Source organism: Rhineura floridana, chromosome 7 (assembly GCF_030035675.1).
Source record: "Rhineura floridana isolate rRhiFlo1 chromosome 7, rRhiFlo1.hap2, whole genome shotgun sequence".
Lineage (NCBI taxonomy): Eukaryota > Metazoa > Chordata > Lepidosauria > Squamata > Rhineuridae > Rhineura > Rhineura floridana.
In genome coordinates this window covers 117,890,201-117,914,232 of record NC_084486.1, presented here as the reverse complement: position 1 = coordinate 117,914,232, position 24,032 = coordinate 117,890,201, and the positions used below count along the sequence as shown (strand labels likewise).

Here is a 24,032-nt window from a genome sequence, read left to right as displayed (position 1 = left end):
CTTTATTTTTGTTTTGTTTTCGTGGTTTTAAAAATGGCAATCAAGAAAGTGGCTGAGAATCTGGAAGTAATTATGTTTCAGAAAATAATGGATGAGATTGAGATAACGAAACAAACCCTGCGACAGGGCAGTAAGGAGCTGAAAATTGAACTGAGCAAAATGACGCAGGAGCTTAAAGAAATAGGGGATCCTGTGAGAGAGGAGAATGAGATCAGAGATGAGAAAAGAAAAAATAAAGGGAAGATACAAGCCCTGGAGATTGGAACAAATGTGGAATTGGAAAAAGATCTGGAGTTTATGGATATTAGAAATAAAATCTACTGTTTGGAATTTAACGTTATCTCTGAAGAAATTAATGAAGATATTAGAGATAAAGTTATCAATGTCTTGGATAATCTTCTGGACTGGAATGACGTGATGGAGCTTGATATAGAGAAAATCTATGGAATTAACTGCAGCCATGTGACAATGGAAAAACTCTCAAGAGATGAGCCAGTGCATTTTGTAAAAAAGAAGAACACAGATATGACTTTACAACAATATTTCAGCAACTTATTCAGAATTGATGGCAAGAAAATATTTGGGATAGAGGAAATTCCCATCAGACTCTTATTATATGACTATGGCTATGACAGCAAGATTATTATGGAATACTGATAATGGAAGATTGGACACTGAAATTACTGGACTTAACAGGACTATTGAAGATGGAAGATGGAATTAATATGGATAATGGAATAATGGCTATTGAAATTATTGGACCTAACAGATTTTGATGAGATGGATTAATCGATATGTTTATTTGGACTATGGTTATGACAATAAGATTATTATTATTATTAACAAGATGGATTAATCGACATGTTTATTTGGAGAAAAATTGATAGATATATTTCTTAAAGAATTGAAACCTCTCTTTGACTTTTTGTGGAAAGAATAAAGTAATGTTTATGAGATTTGATGATTAATTAAGATAACTACTGGAGGAAAGTGATCTTGTAATATAATTTAAGAGACAGGATTGTTATGTATTGTAGACCTATAACTGATTTGATCTGCGACAAATGGGAAGTCAACATTTTATTTTTTTGTTTAATCATTTTTGTTTTGTTTTGTTTTTTGTCTTTGAATGTTTTATGATTTTGTTTTGTATGTTTTATGAAAATTTGAATAAAAATTATTGTAAAAAAAAAAAACTGCACATGACTCTTCAAAAAATGAAGGATGTGGAAACTAGACTTTGAAGCTCTGCTCTCATGCTGCTAAATTTGCCTGGATTTTACCAACTGGATAAGAGATGAGGAAGACCAAACAAGAAAGAATTTAGAACAAACCTTTTGCAAAATCCCTCAATTTTTACTAGTTTGGATAAAGAAAAAGGACAGAAAATCTCTTTTGACACCTTCAGTATTACTGACCGCATGGGATCGAAATCATTGTCCTGCTGCTTGAAACCTTGTGTTGTGAAATGCAGGAAATTTAAGTTGGACCAAGCAATATGGGCATTGCTTTCACATTAGGAAACTCCAAAAAATTTCAGCAGAGCCGGAAACCTTTAATCCTTTAAACACTTTTGACTGAGAAACTTTTTAAAAATAGAACCTGATTTGCATTTGAAGGCGACTGGCTGAAATCAAAAGGAAAAGTTTTTTTTAAAATCCATGAGTTGCTTGAGTTACTGGCATCAAATCTGGCTGTGTGTATTCTAACAAGCATTGTGCAACCTTTCAGTCTATTGAACTAAGCAATGGCACTCAAGGGAGGGTGGAAAAACCCTGATCTTATAAAGGGAACAAGTTCTTGTATTACACCAGCACAAGTAAGGAGTAGAAAATGGAGCTGTTTGTAATAAGTCACTTGCTGTCTTGTTACTTCTTACGAGTCTGGGCAGTAGACAGAGCATACTACATTGGGATTACAGAAACTGATTGGAATTATGCCCCTGGGACAAAGAACATCATATCTGGGAAGCCCTTTTCAGAAGATGAGTAAGTCATACTTACTTTGTACTAACTGTATTGAAAATAAGTTCGCACCTTTTAGGATAGAATATTTTTCTCTATTGATTTCAGTGTGTATTCAATAAATACACATTCTAGTATGTCCCAGTGCAAAGGAGAATAAGACTAAAATAACAAAACTGTATATTGTATACCGCTCATAAAGATACAGGAAACCGTCCACCTTTGCTTCTGTTGGCTCCATCTTATGTAAATTTTAGGTGTTCAAGACATACTTGACTGTAACTTGGCTTCTGTTCTTTTCTTGTCACATTATTGTACATATTTGCTTTCATTGAAGTAGTATGTTGGCTACTTAGACTAATTTTATATAAGAAAAAGTTGATTATTGGTTCATGCTGCCTACAGGCTCCTCCAGAAAACCTTTTTATTGAGCATTCATCCGGATTTACTTGGAGGTCAGACCATGTCTGGTCTTTACTGAGCATTTGTTCTGATTTATTTGCAGGGTGGCTATACAACAATGAACAATTTAACTATGCAAACCTAAAGTTCCTGTATGTATCTGAATCTCCCCCACAAAATACTGACAGTCTGCAGGCACTCTTGATTAACACCTGAAGCCAGTTCAGGTCAAAAATGTTACAGTGAGCTGGTCTAAGGAATTATTGAAGAACATCAAGAACATAAATACAGTTAGCCTAATTTGTTTAGCATTATATTTACAATGCTATCCTATGCATGTCAAAAGTAAGCTCAATTGAGTTCAGTGGGTCTTACTCACAAGTGAGTTAGTATAGGCTAGCAGCTTGTACTATATATAATGCTTCTTAGTGATCTCATTGGTGAGTGAGATTATCTCCACAAAAAGCTTGAGACCTTTTTTTTAAATGAAAGTTGAACATTCAATACAGGGCCTGAAATGTCCTGAATATAGGGCACATCTCCACCTTCCTCCTGTAGTTACTTACAGCTGGGATGGAAAGATCTGTCAGTTTTGGTTCTCTCAATTTCTCATTTTTCCAGTCTTCAGTTCACATTTCTGTAGCAATTTGTGATTTTTAAAAAATCCTCATGAAAATTCTCCAGCATTTTAGTGTGATGTTGTCCTAATAAACACATTTTCATAGGCAATTTTGACTAATGTACACATTTTTGCAAGCAATTTCTAGTAGTATAATGCATTTTTGTATGTTGTTTTTGCTCATATATACATTTCATGCACACTTTCCCCTAATATATGCATTTTTGTAAATATTGTTTGGTTGACAAACTGCATTGCAAAATTCGAACAAATGTGAATTTCAAAGGGTGGCTGTGTTTCGGTTCTCATATTGTTTTAAAAAGTATTGTTATGAGTATGGGGGTTGGAATGGATGATTCCTGTGGGTCCCCTTCCAGCCTCTTATTTGGAATTCTTTGCCTTGGAATGAGGGGGCTCTGCCGGTCTGATGAGTCTTTTGTTAAACAAATAGAATGGCCAGGTAGGATAATGGGTCTATCAGTTGCCCAGCAACTGCTGAATGGGCCAGGAAGATCCTTTCATCATTGAAACTCTTCAGGAGAGCCTCCCCCCCTCCTGGAGCATAGGAGAGGTTTTGTGTTTTTTAGGTGTGTCTAGAGAAAGGTTGGTAACTGGAGGCAGGCAGAGAAACTGGCTCTCTGCACCATGGCATTTGGGGTGCCTCCTGTAAAACTGATGGAAAAGCTGGATATTGGACTGCTGATGCCTTGAACCCCACTCCATCTTAAGCTCAGGTTGGAATGTGTGTAAATAAATAAACCATATTTCATAAAGACACCATAGTCTCCGCTGACCTTCTTCCCAAAGGAAACCAAACCCTGGATGAGCGCAGGGACCCCTGAAATCTCACCGCTTGGGGATTGGGGAGCCGCGCAACAGTATGAATGTGATAGATTTGGCTTGAAGTGAATTGAATTTCTTGCCCAGCCTTAGTTACAGCTAGGTTTGCCAGGTCAAAAGGATCCCAAACCCTGAGATTTCAGGGGTGGGCCCTAGTGATGTCATGTGGTGGGCCCTAGTGATGTCATTAAGCATGATATATTAAGCATCAACCACAGTTGCTTGAAGCATAAAATTCAAACAAACATTGGATTGGAAATCTTAGCTAAAAAGATGGTGTTCCCAGGTACAGCTGAAGTGATGGAATCATTCCTTCTCACCTGCCTAAGGAGCCTGGGTAGGGAACATTTAATTTAGCCTACTTGCTTCTGGCAAGAAGGGTTTAAGTGCCCTCAGGCCAGGCCAATCACCAGAAGGCCATTGTAAGAAGAAAGGAGCCTAGTGTTGTGGAGATGTTAGATGGGAACACTCAAGAGTAATGATGGATGCCCCTGAAAGCTGCAATTCTGAACACACTTACTAAGGAACTAAGCCCCAATAGAACTCAATAGGACTTACTTCTGTGTAGATATGGTTCGGATTGTGCTGTTGGTAAAGCTTGACTAGGGATCCTCTGCAAAAATAACCATATCCAAGTAGAGTTGGCAACCCTCTGTCTGGAATGCCCTGCCCCTACCTTTTAACATGGCTGCTCCAAACTTCTTTACAGACTTGATGCTTCACTTCAGAAAGAGGTTTGAGAAATGAGTATGAGTTAAGAACATTCTGTATCCTTTTCTGCCTACGCTGTGGGCTGCTATGAACTCACTTTGACAGCCAACCCAATTCCAGTGAGTAATAACTGACAGAGAGAAAACACATATGGTTTGGTCTATCTTCACAGGCAGTAGTTCGGGAACAACAGCATTTTGGGAACAACAGCCACACTTCCCATTATGTGAATTCTGTTGTACTACTATTGGGCAAGAAACAAACTGTCATGCAACCAACAAGGTGCATCATCAGTGTGTTTAAGCGGGTTAAGCACATGGAACCACGACTGTTACTTCTGTGGATGTAAGGGAGTGAGGTTAAAGGCAAATGAAATATAAATAAAAATAAGAAAGAAAAAGAAAAGACAATGATGTTTTCCTAAATGCAATACCATACCAACCACAACAAGATTCCTATGAGTAAGGCAGAAAACTCAGCATCGTACAACTAGTCAGGATTCCTAACCAAAACCCAAATCTAAAAAAATCTTGGCAGCCAGTCAGCCAAGGTCACAGAAATCCCCATGCAGCACACCTGACCCAGGGTTGCAGTTAGTGTAGAATGCTGTGGCACAATTGCTGACATAAGTGAAACCCTATCAGCACCTACCCTTAAATATTAGACAGGTGCCATCGCTGTTATCTTTTCAGCGCCTATTGAAGACCTTCCTCTTTCAACAAGCCTTTTAAGTTGAGACCTTATTCTAGACTGTGTCTACGTTGGAATTGCTTTTTAATGTTTTAAACTTTTTTTAAAAAAAACAGTATGTTCTTAACCTTTTTTTCTTTTCTAAGATGTCTTCAAATCTTTTTTATAAAATGTTTTTAAATGTGTTTTGTTTTAATGTATCTTAAAGTCTGTTTTTATGATGTTTTAAAGTGTTTTTAGTGCTTTTGTTTGCCGCCCTGGCTCCTGCTGGGAGGAAGACAGGATATAAATCAAATAAATAAATAAATAAATAAAATAATACCTCTGCTCTGAAATCTGCACTGGTTGCCAATTTCCTACCAGGCCAAGTTTAAGGTGTGCTTTCTATGTTACAGGTGCCACATAGTATAATAGGGCCCCATACATATGGCAGGTTAGGTTGCAGACCCCTGCTGAAAAGCAAAAACCACCGAAAAGCGGATCAGCTGTAGCACAGGGGTCTGGAACCTAACCCGCTGATCGTGCTACAGCTGATCTTCTCCTCCTCCAGAGCGATCAGCTCCAGTGCGGGAGTCTGATTGCGCCAGAAGAGGAGATCAGCTGTAGCGTGCTACAACTGATCTTCCCCTCCTCCGGCACGATCAACTGGTGTGCAGGAGTCTGATCACCCTGAGGAGGAGAAGATCAGCTGTAGTGTGCTACAGCTGATCTTCCCCTCCTCCGGCGCAATCAGCTCCAGCATGGGAGTCTGATCGCGCCAGAAGAGGAGGAGATCAGCTGTAGCGCTCTACAGCTGATCTTCCCCTCCTCTGGCGAGATCAGCTGTAGCATGGAGACCTCCAGCCCCCCCTCTAGCTGATCGCCCTGCTGGTGCCGTATTAACGGAATGCCAAAAAGTGGGGCACCAAGAAGTGGGGCCCTACTGTACTTGTTCTGCTCTTATAAGAAAACAGTCCTTTAGTGTGGCAGCACCTATGCTTTGGAACTCCATGCCTACTGACATTGGGCAGATACCTTCATCGTACTCTTTTCACACTTGCTAAAAACATTTTTTTTAGGCAAGCCTACCCAGGCATGAAGAAGCCATGATGTTTTAAATATGTTTTTAACTCATTTTTGGTTTTATTATTTTGAATCTTTTAAATACCTGTCTAACTGTTTTTGCCAATAATTTTGTTTTATTTCCTTCTGTAAACCACTTTGAGTTTTTTTACAATAACATGGTATATAAATGTTGTAAATAAAATACATAAATACATTTTGGAGTCACTGTGGGTCTTAGGCCTCTTCCCACTTTTAGGAACAAAGGAATCTACCTTATGGTGACTCAGGCCATTTAGAACCATCTAGCTCAATACTGATTACATGGACTAGCATTGGCTCTCCAGATTCCAGGCAATAGTCTCTTCCAGAGATTGAATTTTGGACCTTTGCATGCAAAGCATGTGCCCTACCACTGAGTTACAGTCTTTCCCCTGTTTAAAAAAGTATATTTTAAAATTGTTCTTTTCAATTCACTAATGAATGCACATCATACTTATGGCAGATCCACACCATTCATTTAAAGCACATTCAACACACATTTGAAGCATATGCATCCCATCATAGAATCATGGAAACTGTAATTTGTTAAGGGTGGTGGGAACTATAACTGTGAGGGGGAACCTACACTTCCCAGGATTCTTTGGGGGAAGTCATGCACTTTAAATGCAAATTGATGTGCTTTAAATGTATTGTGTGGATCTATTTCATAAACTTTGCCCGCATGTAAATTGTTTTAATTATTTTTTTAAACTGGAAATAGCTACAAGGTTTACTGGGTGACCATGGGCTACTCACCATCTCTCAGCCTAATCTGCCACTCAAGATGAAAACAACAGAGGGGAAACATCACCACCCCAAGGAAGAAGAACACACTTAAAATATAGAGGAAATAATAATGTACAACCATAGTGTGAAATCAGATACTTATTGAGACATAGTACGAAGAAATATTTATATAAGCATGAATGTCAAAAATGTTTATTATTTACACAACCTGTAAATATATTTATAGTGTAATCCTATGCATGTTTACTCAGAAGTAAGTCCCAATTTATTCAATGGGGCTTACTCAAACAGGGAAGAGTGCACAGAACTGCAACCTCAAGTGATAAGAAACTTCACTCATCCAACCCAAAATTCAGAATCATGCCACTTTAAACTGTTTTGCAACTTTTTAATATATGTTTTTATGGTTATTTAATTTTAAAGGGATTTATTTCTTGTTGTGAGCTGCCTTGGTTTCCAGTAGGCAACCCTACCTCACAGGGAGGTTGGAAAGACTCTATACACACACTGGAGATGTAAAATGCATATACCCCATATAATAGTTTGTTGTCAAAACCAGTTGGTCATTGCAGAACATTTTTAAAAAATCAGTGTTAATTTCCTACATAATAAAAGCAGTGGCACCTAAGAAAGGCCTGCCTAATTGCTTTAAAAATAGGATTGGAGGAACACAAACACAATCCTTTGCTATGTTCACTCAAAAGTCCCATTAATTTACAGCAGAATCCTAACCATGTCTACTCAAAAGTAAGTCCTATTGAATTCAAAAGGGTTTACTCCCAGTATGTGGTATTAGCATTGCAGCTTTGCTCCTAGAAAAGCAAGGTTTTCAAAACCGGCTATGAATTAGACAAATCAACAACCCAGGAACATTTAAACTTGCTTGATTCCTCATAATTAGAAAAGCATAACACATTGTAATGGCATTTAGTTCTCCTGCACACAAGAGAAAAAGAGACTTTTGCTATTGATGAAAGCTATACAATTAGTTTATGAGATTTTCAGACAAGCAGGAAAAAACAACAGTTTTCTGGTCTTGCAATAGGTTCTAGCTATTGCCTGAAGGTTAACAAATCCTTTGTCATTCATAATCCTGATTTCACATATTGGCTACAAACCTGAAAGGGCAGCGTTAGAGCAGCCAGCTACCACCTCATTTAACAGAAGTTGTGGGGGTTGGGTGGCTGACGTTTTGATGTATATCTCTTGAACCAGACCACCTAGGAACTTTTTAAAAAAAATGAAAGCTGAGAGTCCGGAAATTGGGGTGACTCAACCGGAGACTTGGAGAGGACCCAAAAAATCGGGACTCACCAGGCAAAAACCAGAGACCTGGCAACCCTAGATACAGCCCTCAGCTGTTTCATACAGACTCTCTATCTGGTGTTAAGATCAGCAGAGAAGGCCTTCAGAATATCAGGGGTGGTAGTTGCAGACCAGGAGAGAACCTCATAATGAAAGTCAGGTAAGAAATCACCATCATCATCACATGCAGGGACAGCCACTGGTTTCTCCTTTCCTTATCAGAAAGCCGGAGCTATAATAGAAAAATACAGGAACAGCCATGGGTTTAATCTCTCCTTCTCTAAAGGAAAAGAGTGCTAGCCCTTAAGATACATCTTTCTTAGGGTGGCCATGTGTCCTGCTTTACAGAGGGCAGTCTTCAGAAGGGATGCCTGGCCAAAGTCTGGTTTACAGATGAAGAATTCTAAGAAGAGAGGACAGGGACCTTGACCTGGATAGCAAATTGGATAGGCAGCCAGGTCACCTGGTCACAGTCTTCCCAACTAGGGTGAGATGTGCTTCTCTTTTAATTACAGATAATTTTTCCTACATTTGCACATATGCAGATAAATTAACAAATGCAAAATTTATGCAAATTACATCTTTTGCCATCTTTTTGATGATGCATTTCTTCTTTTTTTATGTCATTACTTAAGTTGCCCCCACCCCAATCTCTCTTCTTTCCACATGGAAGGATGGAGGAGGGTTTTGTATCAACAATGATGGGATAAGTGCAGACCTCATAAATCATGCCTGTCTGCATATTGCCTGGATTCCTCTCCCCTCCCCCTCCCCCAGTCTGGTTGTGTGAGCAATCACTGAACCAACATACAGCAGCTATCCTGAGGAATTAGCAGCAGTTTTACCAGAAGTGAGGTCGAGGTCACAGGTTCTGAGTTTTGGAAAGATGTTGAAATGGAGAGGCAACGGTCGCTGTCGGAGAAGTGTTGTAATAGGCAGCAGAAGACTGACAAAGAGAAAAATCTGTTAATCCTACCTCAAGGCTCCCCTCAGGTGGAATGCAGAAAGGATAACAGCACAAAACCACGTGGTGTTAACACAGTGACAATGGCTATTTTACATTCAAAGCGAACAAAGAGGATCCTGCCATCGGGCCCTCCCTTTAGTCAACCTAGGCATCTTAAACACATCAGTCTTGTTTTCTTTGCTTGTTTCACGTTTAACCTCTACTTAAACCCTTGAGCCCTCAAGAATCTTAGCTATGAGGCAGTGTTTTTGTGAAAGCTATTATCTTTGCAGAGGAGGAGAAGGAAATGTTACAATTAAATATGAATTGTTGGGAGAGTCCAAAAAGAGTCATAACATGCACCTTCGATTTAATTTGTGGCTCACAGAGCTTCCTGAAAACAGGCTTATATTACTGACCCTTTGCAAAAACATTGGTCTCCTCCAAATCAATCAGAGCTTGAGAGCAGTTCAGTGATCTGACTGGGACTTTCCATGTAGCATTGCCAGACCCTGCAACGAGAATGGAGCTGGGATGAGACCTGGAAGATAATGGGCTAGAGCCTGATACAGCAGAGGCCCAAGTTATTGGTTCTGGTAGGGGTAGGAGTAGGGATGGGAGAGAAATTTGATTCAGTTTGCATTTAAAGCAACCAAAGATTTAAACCAAATTTAAAGAACCAAAACACAGCCATCTTTCCAAATCTGCACTTATTTGGATTTTGTGGTGCCTCTCTCTAACCAGTGTTACAAAACAAAAATGCATATATTATTGGGAAATGTATATAACAATGTGTTAATGAAAATAACATAAAATGCATATTAGGAGAAATTGCTTGCAAAAATGTATACATTAGACAAAACTCTAGATAAAGATATGAGAAATTCACACTAAAATGCTGAAGAAATTTCATGAGGATTTTTTTAAAAATTGCAAGTTGCTGCAGAAACCTGGAAAACTGAATTTAAGATTGGAAAAATGAGAAACAGAGAGAACTGAAATTGACGGATTCTTCCATCCTAGGGGGGGAGTTTCATTTAGCAGGCCACAGGGTAAGAATATGGCAGTGTATGGTGGCTCAGAGGATGGAGCCTGGTGAAGAAGAGGGTGGGGTCAACTGCAAAAATGTCAGTGCACACGCACACCCAACTGAATGGACCCAGTGCTTTTTGTGTGTGTGACAGCACTCACCTGTATGAAGTACCATCATCTCTTTTTTGATGTCTATGGCAGCCATTTTGTGTTGGCTCCCACAGTACTTTTATCAAGATACGGGTATCAGCACCTAATTTTTACCCCTCCCTCCCAAAAGTAGGGTAGGCCTACCTCGTCCTTGTTGCTTTCAGTCCTGCCCATGTACATTCCCTCCCCCTACGGGCCCAATCTGCACAACCAATGAGAAAGAGAGCACAAGGCAAGTGAATTATAGGATCATCTTTTCACCTGCTTGCAAGCTCTGAGAGGACAGGTGAAAAGGCAGCAACAGCAAGTACAAGCAGCAACAGGGGCAGGAGGCCCCAGGAGTGAGCAGTTGTCTCCCTGCTAGGGCATGGGCCTCAATAGGTGCTTGGCGATAATGCAACCCCTGACCCCAGCTCCATGCTTAGCTTATTCATTATCTTTTGACATAGGGTGCTTCCATACATCAGTTTATTATGGACTCAGTGCTGCTCATGCATAGAGGTATTTTGACAGGGTCCACAGGATGTCATCATCATCAGAATTCCAGCTCATACTTTTTCTTTGTTTAATGTTGTTTTCCCTTACTGAGGAAAATCCAATACGCAAAAATAACCTGTTATACATTGGCAGTCATTGCTGGTGTGGAAGCTTTGCTGGGCAGTTTGTCACATGTGCAGTGATGTTTCAGTGGTGATGGTTTGTCACATGCGTAGTGATGTTTCAGTGGTGATGGTTTGTCACAGGTGTGGTGAAGTTTCTGTTGCCACACCCCTACTTCCAGAGAAGAATTGTGCAAGATCTGTAATAATAAAAAATAAATATTTGGGGTTGCTTAGTGATATGTGTGTCTGTGTCTGGGTGTATGTGTGTGTAGTAATGTGAGTGATAATCTTTTTGAAAATTAAAATAATTCTTTGCTTCCAGTCTTTTCCAACTGACATTCAAGTTCAGCTTGAAGCAACCAGGGATCCAGCCGTGTTGCAGACACTGGGGAGGGGAATAGGGATACCAGAGATTTCCATCAGAAATGGGAATGGAAATTCCCGGCATGTGAATGTCTGTCCGAGGTTGGGAACAGAAATCACACAGGCAAATATGAGTGGCATTTGCTATTGTTGTTTCAGCCCACATACATTACATAAATAATGACATTTTCATCCATTAAAATGCATTGAAATTAATTATGTAATTAATTACATAAGTTTCAGTCATAGCAGATAGTGAGGCAAATAGCGAGGTTTTTTAAAAAAACCTTTCCCCCCCAAACAATATGTTTTTAACCCTTTTTATTTAAGATGTTTTTAAAGCTTTTTTTAAAATAATGTTTTTAAAGTTGTTTTGTTTTAATGTATTTTAAAGTCTGTTTTTATGATGTTTTAAAACGTTTTTAGCTTTTGTTCGCCGCCCTGGCTCCTGCTGGGAGGAAGGGCGGAATATAAATCAAATAAATAAATAAATAAATAAATAAATCGGTCTTAATAGCCTTTTCTCACAGTTTTTTCTAAGTTCCCCAAGAGTCTCTTTCAGTAGGATGATGCCCTGCTGCACTGAACTACTGCAGCAGGTTTTTTTTGCGGGGGGGGGGCAACCAGAAGAAGCAAACATCTCCATGTTCGTTTGCTGCCTTTTGCTGTTTCCTCCCCAAAAAACTTCTCTGATAGTTCAGACAGTTTCTGTCAAACTCCACCCATTCACTGGTGTGTGATGGCAAGCAAAAGAAGAGCAGTGAATATTGTGACTGGGTAAAAATGGGAGTGCATGTGCCATCATGTGCCAGTTGTGCCCGGAGATGCATCGGATCTGAATAACCCATTTGTGAGATAACACCCATCTGGACACACCCATAGGAAAAACCATAGAGCTGGGCCTAGGAAAACATCCTGTCCCTCATCTTAAAATGCTAGTCCTCTGCACTGAGACCCAAAGAACAAGGCTAAAACTCTGAGACTTGGCAACCTGGGGTAGGGCAAGAAACAAGCTGGAAAAGGGGCTGCTGCCTCATTTCCTGGATCAATGGTGATTTTAAAACTATAGGGGGATCTTGGGGTTGCAACCTGGCAATCCTAGCAATAGCATGACAATCTGAGGAGTGACTAAAAATTCTGGCTGCCCTGTACGGAGAGAGTTTTGAATCCTGTAGGTCATTATAAGAAAAGGGTCACTGTATCTTTAACAGACATTTTCCTAGTTGTGAGTTTTGGTTATATGCTACCACTGGTTGTGTGCTACAGCTTCTTGCAAGTGTGTCTTCATTTCGATCATTCTTTTGCATTTATGTTTTCTTAGGCCTCTGAACACATCAAGAGATTATTTATTGATTCTTTTGTAGCTGCGTTTTTGGATGTGTTTGATTTTGATTTTAATTATGCTGCATTTTATATGTATTAGGGTTGCCAGGCTCAGGGCCTGAGAATGTTTCTGTATCTTTAAAAGAAGAGAAAAATCAGCCAAGTGCAGGTTTTCTTGCAACCCTGTAATGGGAAAAACCACAAGGTGAAATTCTCCCTTCCCCCTGCACAACTTTTAAAGATACAGAAGACCTCTTGGAGGCTGGCAACCAAGAGGTCTTCTGTATCTTTAAAAGTTGTGCAGGGGGAAGGGAGAATTTTACCTTGTGGTTTTTCCCATTACAGGGTTGCAAGAAAACCTGCACTTGGCTGATTTTTCTCTTCTCTTAAAGATACAGAAGCATTCTCAGGCCCTGAGCCTGGCAACCCTAATATGTATTTTTCTTCTTAATTTAGTACCATTCCATTATTTATTGATATTATTTATTTATTTATCTATTCATCATCTTGGACTTCTGTAAACCTTGGGGTTTAACCCAAGCTGGCTGATACCTTCCTGTTGTGCATGGATTATGCTCTCTTGGCTACATAAGAAATGACACTGACCCCTGGAAATGGAAGGAATGATAACAATTGTTAATTCGAGACCTATAATGTTTGCTTGTGTGGTGGATATGCATGGGGGTAATGATTGTAAACAAATGTATTTTAAAAAAGGAATTATGCTGACATGATTGCTTGTGTGTTGCTCCTTTAGGCAAGCTGCTGTCTTTCTCCAACAAGGCCCAAACCGGATAGGAAGCACATATAAAAAAGCTGTGTACACACAGTTCACGGATAACTCATACAGCACTGTTGTTGAAAAACCTTCTTGGTTGGGCTTCCTAGGCCCCATTCTCAAAGCAGAAGTTGGAGACTCCATCACTATCCACTTAAAAAATTTTGCTACAAGACCGTACACACTCCATCCCCATGGTGTCAAATATTCAAAAGAAAATGAAGGTAGGATTGGCCTTGTGTACAAACAAGACTTCAGGAATTCTGATTTCATAAATTTCTGTTTTGCAACTGAATTGCATCAGTGATGTGTAGACATCATCTCAGTCCTGTGAGGAATCCCTTAGATACAAGCTACATCCACACTATATATTTAAAGCATTATTATACAACTGTAACAGTCATGGCTTTCCCCAAAGAATCTTGGGACCTATAGTTTGTTAAGAGTGTTGAGAGCTGTTAGGGGACCCTTATTCCCCTCACAGAGCTACAATTTTCAGAATTTCCTGGGAAGAGTGTTTGATTATTAAATCACTCTGATAATTGTAGATGGGTATAGAGGTTTTAGCCCCCTTAAACTACAGCTCTTTGGGAGAAGCAACAACTATTAAAGTGGTGTAACAGTGCTCTAAATGTATGGTACAGACATGGCAACAGTCAGGGTAGTCAGCAGATGGCTTAAATCAACTGGACTAATCTATCAAGTTCAAGTACAGTTGTCTTTTCAGATGTTCAACTGAATGTAGGAGGGAGAGTAGGACTGAGAATAGGACCTGAGTAGGACAAGCTGGAGCCCAGATCTTTTGTGTTGATTTTAAGATCTTAATAGACCTCCCCCCACATACAGCTATATGTGTGTAGGGTCCTTTCCCTGAAATCAGGAACCTTGCTTTTTTCAGGGTTCACACCTTGAATTAGGGATTGGGGAGAAATTCATTTTGTTCATATTTTAATACAAAATGAACCAGCTTGCACCACTCAAGCCAGTATGTGAACTGAGACGCATGCATCCTTAAACATTCACACTTCTCTGCATTTTGCAATGTGTTCACCAACCAAGAAATGTGTACAAAAATGCATACATTAGGGGAAAGTGCTATACGCATATATTATTGAACTGTACCAAAATGCACTATATTAGGGAAGTGTACAAAAATGCATATTTATTTGCAAAAATGCATATGTTAGGCAAAGTTGCATTCAAAATTATACATTAGGAGAAATTCATGTGAAAGTGTATATGGAGTTTTATGCAGAGGTTTTTTTTAATTGCAAACTGATGTAGAAATGGGGCAAACAACTTAAGATTGGAAAAATGAGAAACTGAGAGAAATCTGAATTGTCAGATTAATCCTTCCTACTTCAAATGTCTGCATCTTGGTCAGGAGGGAAGACTGCTGCTGTGATTCTGTCCCCCACCCCCAACCCAAATGTCCTTACAGCTTGCATACTCTGAAGGCCTGAATAAGGTTTAGTTGTTTGCAGATTGATTCTGTTTTCCCATTCCCAATCCCCTCAATGATTACCTCTGATGTTTGCAGAGAAGAGGGATCCTTTCTTGATTCTAAAGGCCCATTTATCTATACACTGGTGATATAATATTGCTTTCACTATTTGTTGTATTTCCTAGGTGCACTTTATCCTGACAGAACCTCAGGTTTGCAAAAGAAAGATGATGCTGTGAACCCAGGAGACCAGTATGTTTATAGGTGGGAAGTAACTGAAGATCACGGTCCAGCAGAGGGTGATAATAATTGTGTGACAAGGATTTATCACTCACATATAGATGCCCCAAAGGATGTTGCTTCTGGGCTTGTCGGACCTTTGATCACTTGCAAGAAAGGTAAAAGATATGGCAATGGAAGGCTCTCGCCATTTTGATCTCAACAAATGAGAGACATAAAATTTTCTCTGTTTGTACGTAATGCATTCTGTTAGATAAACTTCAGATCACGTTTTCCATGTGAATCACATGTGTTATGTGCTCCCCATTTCCTGGAGAGGTGAGAAGTTCCAAGGGACAATACTGCACAGGTTTTGGTTTCCTTTGAAGGAGACAGCACTCGAAGGTTGTGTCATTTTGATAATATCTGCTTTATATATGAATATATAAGCAGAGCTTAAGGGTATGTGTGCTTCTGCCAAGCAGAATCCACTACCTCACATCAGATCTCCAGACAGAATCACCCTGCATCCCTAGATACTTCTAGCCATCAACCGTCAGCTCTCTTCCTGCCTCTCTCTCTCTCTCTGCCCATCCCGAATTGTAGGGGATTTTTTTGGTCCTTCAAACACACAACTTACACCAGCCCCTTGTTTTAGTTGCAGGGTGGATATCTGCCATCTTCCAAGCCATGTTACCATATTAAAAACAATCAATAGAAATCTCCAGCTATTTCCAACCCATTAGCCTCCATTAAGGAAACATTTACCAACCAATATGGATCCCTAACAAGCAATATTCCCCCCAAAAGAAGGTAGTCCAGTTGTAACACATAGTAAGGCCAACCGGCCTTTTTAAAGACAGCTGATGAAATGTACTTAGGCTAAACATACTTATTAGAAAGGAGTAGCAGCCAATGAGGTGGGGAGAAGCCACAGAATTGCTCTGCTGATACTGACATCGCTGACAAGGCTGGGCTGGGTCTGGGGGGTAATGAGGTTGGTGCTGTGTATGTGCAAAGAGTGCTGAATTGGTTCTGCTGGTGTGTCTAGGCACCCCTGACCTTGCTGCTGCCCTGCCCCACCCCAGCACCATTCAGGCTGATGTCAGGAGGGAGCTCACCACACTGCCTGCTATTGTTAGAAAGCAAATCCCATCGAACTTAAAGAGAGTTGCTTCTGAGTAAATATGCTTAAATATTGGACAGGGAATGTCACTATCCATTCTATACAGATTATGAAGAATTAAAGGCAGTTCTCTGGGCTGTGTCACATTTTTGTATCCTATTTTGACATGATCAATACAATGAAACTCAAGATGTGAAAATAGCAGCCATTTGGAATCAAAGCTGCTCCTATTCATGTCTATGAGACAAATCAAAGGGCTAAAATCTAGGACACACAGGAGAAGCGTTTAAGCCTGTTCTTTGCCCCAGACTCTCAGGTCATTATGGGCAAGGGGTAGGTTTAACTCTCACCCAAATAGCATCCTGAATTGCATTCCCCCTAATGTTCCGGTGTGCTGCTTGCATCCTTCTGGATCCAGCCTTGGATGCTCATGCCCAAAGTGGCATCTATAGCATGAACTTCTTTTCACCAGCTGGTGTGCCAGATATTACTCTTCTGGACAGCAACTGCCTGACTCACCGTTATGCACACTGCAATGCACTGTATGTGGGACTGCCTTTGAAGATTATTCAGAAAATTTAATTGGTCAAAAATACAGCTCCTGAGTAGTTGACTTCTCTTAGTAAAATGGAACACATCCCTCCAGTTCTCAAACAACTGACTACTGGTCTGCTTTATATTGTCTGCTGAACTGTTTCAGATTGCAGTTCAAAAGTTTTTGTTTAATCCTTTCAAGCTCTGTACAGCTTAGGATCTGAGAATCTATAGGATCATCAGTCCTACATGAACTTGCCCAAACCTTGAGATTACCTTCAGAGAACTTTAGATATATAGAGTGGGTGACAACTGGGGAAATGCATTTTCAGTAATGGCATCACGTCTAAGAACATAAGAATTTAAGAATAGCCCTGCTGAATCAGAAAGGCTTATCTAGTCCAATATTCTGCTCCCACAGAGACCAGCCAAATGCCAGTGGGAATTCCACTGTCATATAACATATTATTATTTTTATTATTATTTATACCCCGCCTTTTGGCCAAAGGCCCTCAAGGCAGCTTACAAAGAAGAATAAACACAAGTATAAAAATACATCAATAAAAGCAATACAGTTTACAAAAATTAAACTAAATAACAAATAACATGGTTGTGGCAGAGCTTGGAAAAGGAAGAGGACGTGTTGTTTGGAGGCTCCACAATCTACCACTTTTTGATGCTTCTGAGGTTTTTTGCTGTGTGTTATTTTGCTGCCCTCCTGCTATAAATTATCAACCTTGTGAGCATCACCTGAGGAGAGTGTAAGTTGGGAATTTTATCTTAATTGCACTCTGTTTTGGACATAATTGTGAGAACGCTACCGAGCGGCCTTGAAGATCATACTGCAGCTGGGGATTTGAGTTTCAACTTGCTCGCAAGCCAAAGCAGCTTAGAGCTGTGTTTGCAACTGAAAAGCAATTGTAACTGGAAGCAACTTAAAAGGAGCATTACAAGGAGTATCTCAAGTGATAGGACAAGATTATTAGTCATAATGACAACTACAGGTATAGCATTTGAGAAATAAGACAATATAAGGTTGCTATTCACCTTTTGACTGTTGAACTATTCCTGTCCTCTGAAGTAAACATTTCTGTCCTCTGAAGTAAACACTGCCGGTGAATATCTGTGAGAAAATATCTGTGAGAAACTTTTCAGTAAGCCTGTATTTTATCATCTATGACTCAGCAACTCTGAGTTGAAGAAGAAGCCAATTTAATATTACCCAACAAGAGAACTGACACAGGACAGCTGTGTTGCTTTACAGCGGCCATTGTTTGGCTGGGTTATATTAGTGAGATTCTGTGGAAAACCTGCTCTTCCTCTGCTTCAGCTGATACTGGCTCACCATTACAAATTCAGGCTTTAAGAGATATAACCATCTACAGATATTTGAGAACATCTGTAAGGAGAGATACCCATCAAATAACATCTATATATGAGAGATACAGCTAGTGGATATTAATCATCTAACTGGAACCACGAAATTGCCCTGTTTTTGGCATCTCCACGACTGGCCAGGCTACTATGAGGATTGTATTATCATATTTAGAGCAGCGCAGGCCCCTAAAGACAGCTGCCACACCATGAATTGAATCTGGTGGTGGCCAGGAAGAAGGTGACATCCCCAGCAGGCGAAACCCTTTCATCGGCTGCTAGTCAAAAAAACCGCTATACAGGAATTTCCATCTACTGCTCCGACCTACCAGCTGGAGAGGAGTGACTTGTAGCGGAGAATTGACACAAGACCTTCTCTCGGTCCCACCAGTTAAAATAGCTAGGCCGGTGCGGACCAGAGAGAGGGCATTTTCAATTGTGGCCCCCACCCTCTGGAATTCCCTTCCTTTCTATCTTCGCCATGCCCCCTCCCTGATAGGTTTCCGCCGGGCCTTGAAGACCTGGCTGTTCAGGCAGGCCTACAGGATCTCTGGGGTAGATTACTTTTTAATGCTGTTATTAACTGGAAGGATGGTATTTAGATTAATTATTGATTGTGGTCCTCATTGGTTTTTATATTGTATTTTACTGTGTTATGTACGTCGCCTAGAGTGGCCGTTCATTCGGCCAGATAGGCGACTCATAAATAAAATTTTATTTATTATTATTATTATTATTATTATTATTATTAAGAAAAAAAATGTCCAAGAAAATTTTTGAACAAGTGAATTTAAAATGGATCACTCTCTGTCTTTGCCAGCACACAATATTCCATGCTTAGAGTCTCTCTCAGACACACTTTGCTCTGTTCCAGTCCCAGCAGACTGTTGGGATTGGACCCCATTTTTGAGACTTCCGTTTCTAAGCCAAACTCAGTCATCGGATGCAAGCTGAAAGGAGGCAGCTACCTGGGGATGGGGATGGGGATGCACTTGGTGTTGACGCTCTGGGTGGTGATGGCCTTCTCCAGCTCGTCCAGCTGCCTGGTCTTCTTGAGCTCCTTCACCAGGCTCTTGACCGCCTTCTCGAACCACTTCTCCTCCTGCCTGTCCAGCTTGCCTTTCTTCCAGCCCAGCAGCCGTTTGACGATGGGCGGCGTGAAGGGCAGAATGGGTGACATGGCAGTGGCGGGGAGGAGGAGAAGCCCAGAAGCGAGCCTGGGGAAGGACTGCCAGTGGCGGCAGCGAGCCTGCCAGTGTTCAAGAGAAGCACAGAAGAAGGAGAGTCAGATATTATTTTGCAAAATGAATTGGAATATTTGTGAACTTACTCATGTAATATTGTTATTTTGAATGAATGAAGATAAATGAAAGACATTTTTAAAAATGAATTTGTTCTATGCAAAATTACCAAAGAGGAATGGTTTATTTATTTATTTATTATTTGATTTATATCCCGCCCTTCCTTCCAGCAGGAGCCCAAAGAGCTCTTATCAAAGAGGAATGGTTGCTAGTGATGGCTATCTTGAATAAACAGGACTACTGTAAATAAAGAGAAACAACATCTCTTGGAAGAAGAATGTCAGATTTCAGGATAGCTGTGTCCATTTGCCTAGAGGCACCCTTATTGGAGGGTCTGAAACACGATGCAAAAGGTCTTGCAATCCCAGGAAAGTGTTCAGCCAACCCATCAATCTTGTAATCCAGAGAATGTTTGTAATCAAGACTGTGATAATGTGGCACAAGTGACAGACCACATATATATATAAAACATTGGGGACAGACTACTTTGGGGCATAGATCTCTGCAGCATCTGAGCCCCTAAGGTCCATTGGGAGCTTCCATCTCACCCTACTCTATCCTGCTACGCTATTGGTTGCTATATCCCTGCAGAGCATGTGTGAATGGGTTGTATGATTGAGAACTCTTGAATAAATGGAATTAATCAATCACTTTTGAAAACTGATACCAATGCATTGGCCTCTGTGTTTCTGCCTTCTGATCCCAGGTTACGTTCATGACATCACAAGCAGGACATGAGCACAATAGCATTTTTCAGTCATGTTCCTTAGCAATTTGTATGCAGAGGCATACTGTCTCTGATACTGGAGGTAATATATAACCATCAATAACCTTATCTTCTATGCATTTACCTAATCCTCCTTAAACCAGCTATCAGTAAGTGTAGCAAATTCCATAGCTGAACCATGTGCTATGTGAAGAAGTACATCCTTTTGTACGTCTTGAATCTCCCACTGCTCAGGTTCATTGGATGTTCTTGGGTTCTAATATTATGGTTTAATACCGTCGCTCCATTTAGGAAATGCTGCTGTTTTAGCCATGATCTTTTAACATTGTTGTATTTTAATTGTTTTAGCTATAGAAAACCACTTTGGAAGTTTTTTATTTCACATTAAAGGGTGTAATATAAAATATTTGCAATAAATAAATAACCTCAAATATCTACCATCTGAGTTAATGACTGCTGTTCATTCATATGGAGAAAAAATAAGAGCTGTATTTTCAGACACTGGCAGAAAATGGGTTGCCCTCCCTATCACACACACACCTCACCCATCCCAAAGATGGACATTTTTCTACTAATGAACAACTAGGAGACAAGAATTTCAGCAGGTACATTCTACAAAATGTGACCTTTTTTCCCTTAGGTACACTGCAGGATGGAAAAGATAAAAATGTTGACCGAGAATTCATCCTAATGTTCTCTGTGATGGATGAAAACTTCAGCTGGTACTTAGATGAGAATATCAAGAAATACTGCTCTGAACCTGACAAAGTTGACAAAGAGAATGAGGAGTTTCAAGAGAGCAATAAAATGCATGGTAAGATCCCCTTTCAGAACAAATTGTTTCATCCTTTTAAGAACCTTCTTTGCAATATGCATGTGTAAGTTTCACAGAAATCCACAGCTTAGGCAAGATGTTGAAAGTTCTCCACAGAAGCTGGCAGTCAAGAGATATTCTGTCTCTAAACATGGAAGTTTTATTTCTGCCATAGTGAACCTTTTTTTAAATATTGCTCTACGAATTTCTACACAATGTCTGAGATATGTGTCCCTACTCAGCATATGCACTACTTTGGACTTTATTGGGTTTTTTTTAATGATGCCTGTTAAAGCTAGGCAGGTATGAACCTAATCAGTGGCTGATGGGAAACTGCTGAAATGTCCAGTTTGAGGTTTCTAAAAACAAGGGCAAGACAGGGTTGGCACTAAACTTCTCTTAGCATAGTACCACTGATGGGCCCCCACCAGCAGGGTCAGGTTGGCAATGGGCCCTTAGGAGCCTCTGGACCCTTGACAGGTGCACAACAATGCCAACCCTGAAACAGGGTCTGGTGCAATATATTGGGTATAATCATCAATCAAGTAAAATCTAGAGAATCAGTGTTACAGATCTAAAGTGTATTCTGCAAAAAAAAAAGCCCATTGAAATGTTAACACTTCATATGTAGAGTTTTTGCTGTTTCCACCTTATTGTGATTGATGGCAATAATTTCTGGGCTTAATTCAAGGTGCTAGTGTTAACCTTTAAAGCCATTAATGGCTTAGGACTTGGATACTTTAGGAACTACCTTTTCCCATATATTCTTCCCTACTTGGGGCTGTTCTCCAAATCCATCAGGTGGATGTGAGGAGGTGAGGATGGTGCCCTCAAGGTGTAGGGCCTTTACTGTTGTGGCACATACCCTATGGAATGCCTTGCTAAGTGAGGTCCATCAGGTACCATCACAATATTTCAAGCAGTTATTGAAGACCTGGATTTCTTAAAAATGCTTTTGGTTAATTAATTTTTGCCGGCTCCATTCTGTGTTACTTTTGCAGAATTTGTAAAATGATACGGCTAACTGATTAAAAGGGCATTATGGTTGTTTTAAATAACCTTTCTTTTTAAAAAAGCAATCAATGGATATATGTATGGATATCTTCCCAATCCTACAATGTGTGCGGAGGAGAATGTGAAATGGCATCTTTTTGGTATTGGTAATGAAGCTGACATCCATTCAGCTTATTTTCATGGGCAAGTCTTGATCGAAAGGAAGCATCGAGTTGACACAATCAGTCTCTTCCCGGCTACCTTTGTGGATGCTGTCATGGTGCCAAAGAAGGATGGACAATGGCTACTTAGCTGTCAAGTCAATGATCACATAGAAGGTATAACCAAATCTGGGTCTCTCTGGGTTTCTTTTTATTATTTATTTATTATTTAACAAAATTTATATACCACTTGATTGTAGAAAACCTCTGAGTGGTTTACAAAAAACATTTTTTACATCTCAAAGAATCAAATGTTTTTTAGACTCAGAAAGACATGTTCTCTTCATGTTTAACACTCATAGCATAGGGTTCTCTAAGGAAGAGAATTAACAATGCAGACAAGCAAAAGGACGAAAGCTTTAGATGTTTTTCTAAATCAGGAGTGGCTAAGCTTTTCTTGGCCCAAGAGTCACATTCATTCTAGGCAAACCCTCTGGCGCTCACATGCCAGTGTGGATGTGTCTAGGGACACAGGAGGAATTCCAAACTCAGATTCCAAGCTCAGACTCACCTGATTAGATCCAGGCAGATCGTGACCCCAAACGGATCATGGGTCTACTTCAGAATCCAGTTTTGCTGAACCTTTTACAGGGTGGTCTGAGGGCTGTCTCTGTTCCTGTAACAGATATTTCTTGCATTTAAACTTTTTGAAAACAGGTTATCCAGCCCCCACAGCCTGGAATGGCTAGCAGGTAAGGCTTTATGAGTATGGCTCCTTGCTGTGGCATGCTGAGAGTGATGGGACTTGATGATGCTCCATCACTTTCAGGGGGAGATATGGGGAAAAACATAGCTGCTCCTAGTTTTTACATGTTTATAAGTCTGCTCCAGGGAGCCTCCTCTCTCTCTGATTTGTTTAAATGGACTGGTCAAAGACATTGCATATTTTTATATGGTTCTGAGAAATCATATGTCAGCCTTCCACAACCTGGTGACTACAGCTCCCATCAGCCCCAGCCAGTACAGCTGCTCACTGGGGCTGGTGGGAGTTGTAGTCAAAACATTTGGAGGAGACCAGGTTGGGGAAGGATGCCATACAACAGAAACAAGTGGATGTGTATAACTTTTGAAATGCTTCACATTTCTTTATGGTTAAAATAGTTTTTCATGCTGAGAGATGAATCTGGGCTCCTTGAAGTCAATCTGTTTGCAGATATATGCCCATAACTTGAAGTGTCCTAAGTTCACCCACTATTCTGTCTGTCTTCCTTTTCTTCAGGTGGCATGCAGGCCATTTTTGAGGTGAAAAACTGTAAAAGTCATATTCCCTCTCCCAAGGAGAGTGCAAATGTAAGGCACTATTACATTGCAGCAGAGGAACATGTGTGGAACTATGCCCCATCTGGAATAAATAACTTCACAGGAGAAACATTAATTCATGATGAGTAAGTGCTGCCTTTAGTATCAAGCAGAGGCCAAATGATTACATGCAAAATGTGTGCTTTTGATGCAGTCAGCAGTAGAGCTTTTCCGTCTTAGAGAATGTAAGTCTAGCAGTGGGTGTGGAGCAGTCCAGTCCAAGCAGGGCTTTTCCTATGTTCATAGGCTCAGAAGGTTTGTGGGGACAGTGTCAGATCTGCAAAAGAAGATCTGGCCCAGGTTTGACGCCAGCAACTGGCATACTAGGGCAGCTGCTGGGTATCCACTGCCCCAGAAGGCCCACCAGTGCTTATGCCTGCTCTGGGCCCTCTACATTATGCAGCTGGGCTTAGCTACTGCTAAGC

The 24,032-nt window shown here is 40.3% G+C and overlaps 1 protein-coding gene across 4 annotated transcripts in view; it reads left to right on the top strand.

Moving 5' to 3' along the window:
- Window positions 1-1,760: 1,760 nt before the first annotated feature.
- CP (ceruloplasmin) overlaps window positions 1,761-24,032 on the top strand; it is a 70,435-nt gene continuing 48,163 nt past the window's right edge. For 2 of the 4 annotated variants that reach the window (XM_061636998.1, XM_061636999.1), the window contains exons 1-6: window positions 1,762-1,988; window positions 13,535-13,779; window positions 15,185-15,397; window positions 20,921-21,094; window positions 22,171-22,425; window positions 23,528-23,693. In XM_061636998.1, the coding sequence (XP_061492982.1) occupies window positions 1,834-1,988; window positions 13,535-13,779; window positions 15,185-15,397; window positions 20,921-21,094; window positions 22,171-22,425; window positions 23,528-23,693 (1,208 nt within the window). In that variant the 5' untranslated portion in view covers window positions 1,762-1,833. Of the gene's footprint in view, window positions 1,989-13,534; window positions 13,780-15,184; window positions 15,398-20,920; window positions 21,095-22,170; window positions 22,426-23,527; window positions 23,694-24,032 lie in introns of all 4 variants that reach the window. The other 2 variants (XM_061636997.1, XM_061637000.1) reach the window with 2 other exon arrangements.